This window comes from Theobroma umbraticum, unplaced genomic scaffold (assembly GCF_002168275.2).
Source record: "Theobroma umbraticum cultivar Fairchild unplaced genomic scaffold, ASM216827v3 scaffold_55.0, whole genome shotgun sequence".
Taxonomy (NCBI): Eukaryota; Viridiplantae; Streptophyta; class Magnoliopsida; order Malvales; family Malvaceae; genus Theobroma; species Theobroma umbraticum.
The window spans coordinates 3,933,327-3,936,563 of record NW_018397270.1 but is presented as its reverse complement, the minus strand read 5'-3'; the positions used below and the strand labels follow the sequence as shown (position 1 = coordinate 3,936,563).

The following is a 3,237-nucleotide window of genomic DNA, read 5'->3' as shown; positions in this document are numbered from 1 at the left end:
ATTCTTAATGTTAATCCAAGATTATAGGTTAATTTAGATAGTGCTATGCATTTCTCGTATGAGGAGTGATATTTAATTTAGTCCCATGCCGCAAATCTTGATATGAACTGTCCATGGCTACAAAAGAACAATGTAACTACTGCTAACGGACAAGTAGATTTACATAGCATGATGCTCGATAAGATTCATTGAGTATTAAGTTATGATTTATAAAGGCTTTTCTTGGTGTCAATAACTAATATTGAATATGTTTTTTTTTTATTTTTATATTTAGTATGTTTTTTCATTTTTGCAAAACGAGAAGCTTTTCTTACTCCATTCTATTCAATGCATGTTTGTCCTTTATCCTTCTCGTTTGATTTATGCTACTTGCAGTCGGTTTTGGAAAAACTTTGACTGCATGGGCAAGATGGATAGATACCAATATAGATCCCATGAAGACTCTTGTTTTCTTCAAGGGCTTTTCTGCATCACATTTCAAAAATAACAACAGAGAAGGCCATAGTATATATTGGTGAGATTCGAAGAAGTTTCTGCTTGTTTATTATCTTGTTCTGTTTTTTTTCCTTCGGTCTCTTGATAATTAAACTGAGCTAAAGAATAATGGCTGATACGTAATGAAGCAAACAGATCAGTACTGTTCTTGAGGGCAGTGGCCGAAACCTCAGATTTTAGTTTATTAAGGGTGTCAAATGGTGTCAAAATTGGACCGAGTATGTTTTATTTGCCAGGAAACTGAGTTTCTTTGGATTACAAGTTAAAAGCATTCGTATTGTGCAAGAAACTACAGAATGAACGTTGGACATTAACATCATTTAACTCTATTTTGTTCATTTTGGGAATGAAAAGACTGATTTCCGATTTATTAGGGAAAACGGTAGGCTATGATCCAATATGATCAAACAATCCTCATGAATACACAGGTTAGAGAAAAAAAACAAAACAAATTGTTCTGATTTGTATCACCTCAAGGTACTGCATTATCTGTCAACCAAAGGAAGGATGGGAAAAAAGAAGCCCATCTTTTAAATTTTACTTGACTTCCAGTTGCTTGCCTTGATATTTTCAGCTCTTATGCGGAGGAAAACATGAACTCACTGTATGGATTAAGTAAAGCTTAAATGGGTAGACAAATTTGTCATCCCTTCAAGTTGTCACCTCAGAGACTGCATCATTCTTTATTCATTCATGAACTAGCATTCAGTTTTACTCTTCCAAATAATTGTCATCAGCTCCTCAAACTACATTGTTGTCATTAGCTATTCTTTATACTTTTGCTAGCCTAGTGGCTAGTTTTAAACTTTACAACAAGCTGTGAACAATAATATAGAAATTTGTTCATTGTTCAGTTGCACTTTGTAGGATTGTTGTGCTTTGATTAGAGGGAGGGGGAATTTGAATCCAGTTCTTTGAGTGCTAAGTTACTTATGCTTACTGTTAAATCAAATTGCAACAAACGAATTCTCCTCATAAAGTTTTATTAAAAGATGGCAAGTCTAGTGTTTGTAATTACAGCTGAATTTATGTACCCACTTCAACTCAACCCAGGCCTTAAAACCAATTTTGTGTCATTAAAGCAGTATTTGAATTGTTTTAACTTTTTTAAAAGATCTACGAAATTATTGAGGAGGAAGCTTAAGAAAACTTATAATAACTAAGACGGGCACTTTCTTTCATTAAAATTGGAATTGTTTTTATAGTTTCATTTCATCTGTTGTAGCTGACTAGATCTGATTTTCAAGATAAATGATATTTTTACTTATTCAATAAAGAAAATAACCTGCTTTAATTATGGACAAAGCATTACTGTTTCTGGATGATTCAGGTAACAATTTATTAATTTAATATCCATATCTTTACATATAGTTTATCTATAACTTATTTTAATGAGGAGCAAATATATACCTTGTGTGTTTACACCACTGAAGAAAGGGATTGCTCCTTTTGAATTATTTTATAATATGAAAAGTGAGGGGGTTGAGATTCCATCCTTGGATCGCAGTCCTCTTAATCTTGATTGCCATTGCATAGAGCTTATCTAGCACAAGTATAATCTTTGTTCTATCTCTCTATCCATCTCTTTGTTTATCCATTTTCTATCTTCTTTGAGATGAATATCAAACTTGCCTCTCATGAACATTCCTTGTCCTTCATCAATTCTCAGAATGCACCTTCCTTGTTTACTGATCCTCCTGAACGTTACTGTAATGCATGTGCAAAGCAAATCTCCAATGCGGCCTATCTTTGTGTACAGTGCTATTTTTGGCTCCATGAATCATGCGCGAGTGAAGTTCAAAATCTGCCTCTTGAGATTATTCATCCTCTCCACTCACAACACCAGCTTGGACTAAAACTCAGTTATGAGGACTTCATTTGTGATAAATGTTTGTATATTTCTGGTGGCTCCAGATACAAGTGCTATGAATGTCATTTTAATCTTGAGTTAGCATGCGCTTCTTCAACTAATGATCCAGTGCTTGAAGAGGAGTGGCAGAGACTTAAAGATGGCAAGAAAAAGGAAATTCAGCACTACAGCCACCCTGAAAAGCTGACCATCTTCAAATATAGGAAGATAAGAGAACATGACTATGATTGTGGTTGGTGTGAAAAGCGTCTATCAGAAGTGTGCTATGGCTGTCTGGAATGTGAGTTCTTTCTTCACGAGTTGTGTAGAGATAAGATACCGAGAACACTTTATCATCCTTTTCATCCTTCGCACCCTCTTCACTTGCTCTATAAAGAAACCAACGACGATTGCAATGCTTGTGGAGACCAGATCATTGAAACTGCAACTCATCACTGGTATCGCAACTATTTTTGCCTAACGTGCAACTTTTGCCTTCATTTTCGCTGTGCTAAACTCTTACCCACCTTAAAACATGAGTGCCATGACCACCTTCTCACTTATTTCAAAAAATCTGAGCCAAGTCAAAATGCTAAGCCATGCAGTTCCTGTGGCACGCCTTGTGGTTATGACTTCTATCGTTGTGTTGAATGCAATTTCAACGTCCATCCCATATGTGTTCCAATACCATCCTCAGCTGAACATAGATATCACCGGCATCCACTCAATTATATGGACTTGGTTGCAGAAGATCATTCTGAAGAATATTATTGCGATATTTGTGAAAGTGAAAGGAATCCAGCACATCCTGCTTATTGTTGTGAAAAATGCACATATATTACTCATATTCATTGTGTGCTCAATGAGGTAATACATACATACATACATATATA

The 3,237-nt window shown here is 35.2% G+C and overlaps 1 protein-coding gene across 1 annotated transcript in view; it reads left to right on the top strand.

Annotated features, from left to right (window-relative positions):
* The first annotated feature begins 2,110 nt into the window (after positions 1-2,110).
* The window catches only part of LOC110426178 (uncharacterized), a 4,307-nt gene continuing 3,180 nt past the window's right edge, over positions 2,111-3,237 (top strand). The window contains exon 1 of the mRNA XM_089785301.1: positions 2,111-3,211. Coding sequence (XP_089641427.1) covers positions 2,111-3,211 — 1,101 coding nt within the window. The remainder of the gene's footprint in view (positions 3,212-3,237) is intronic.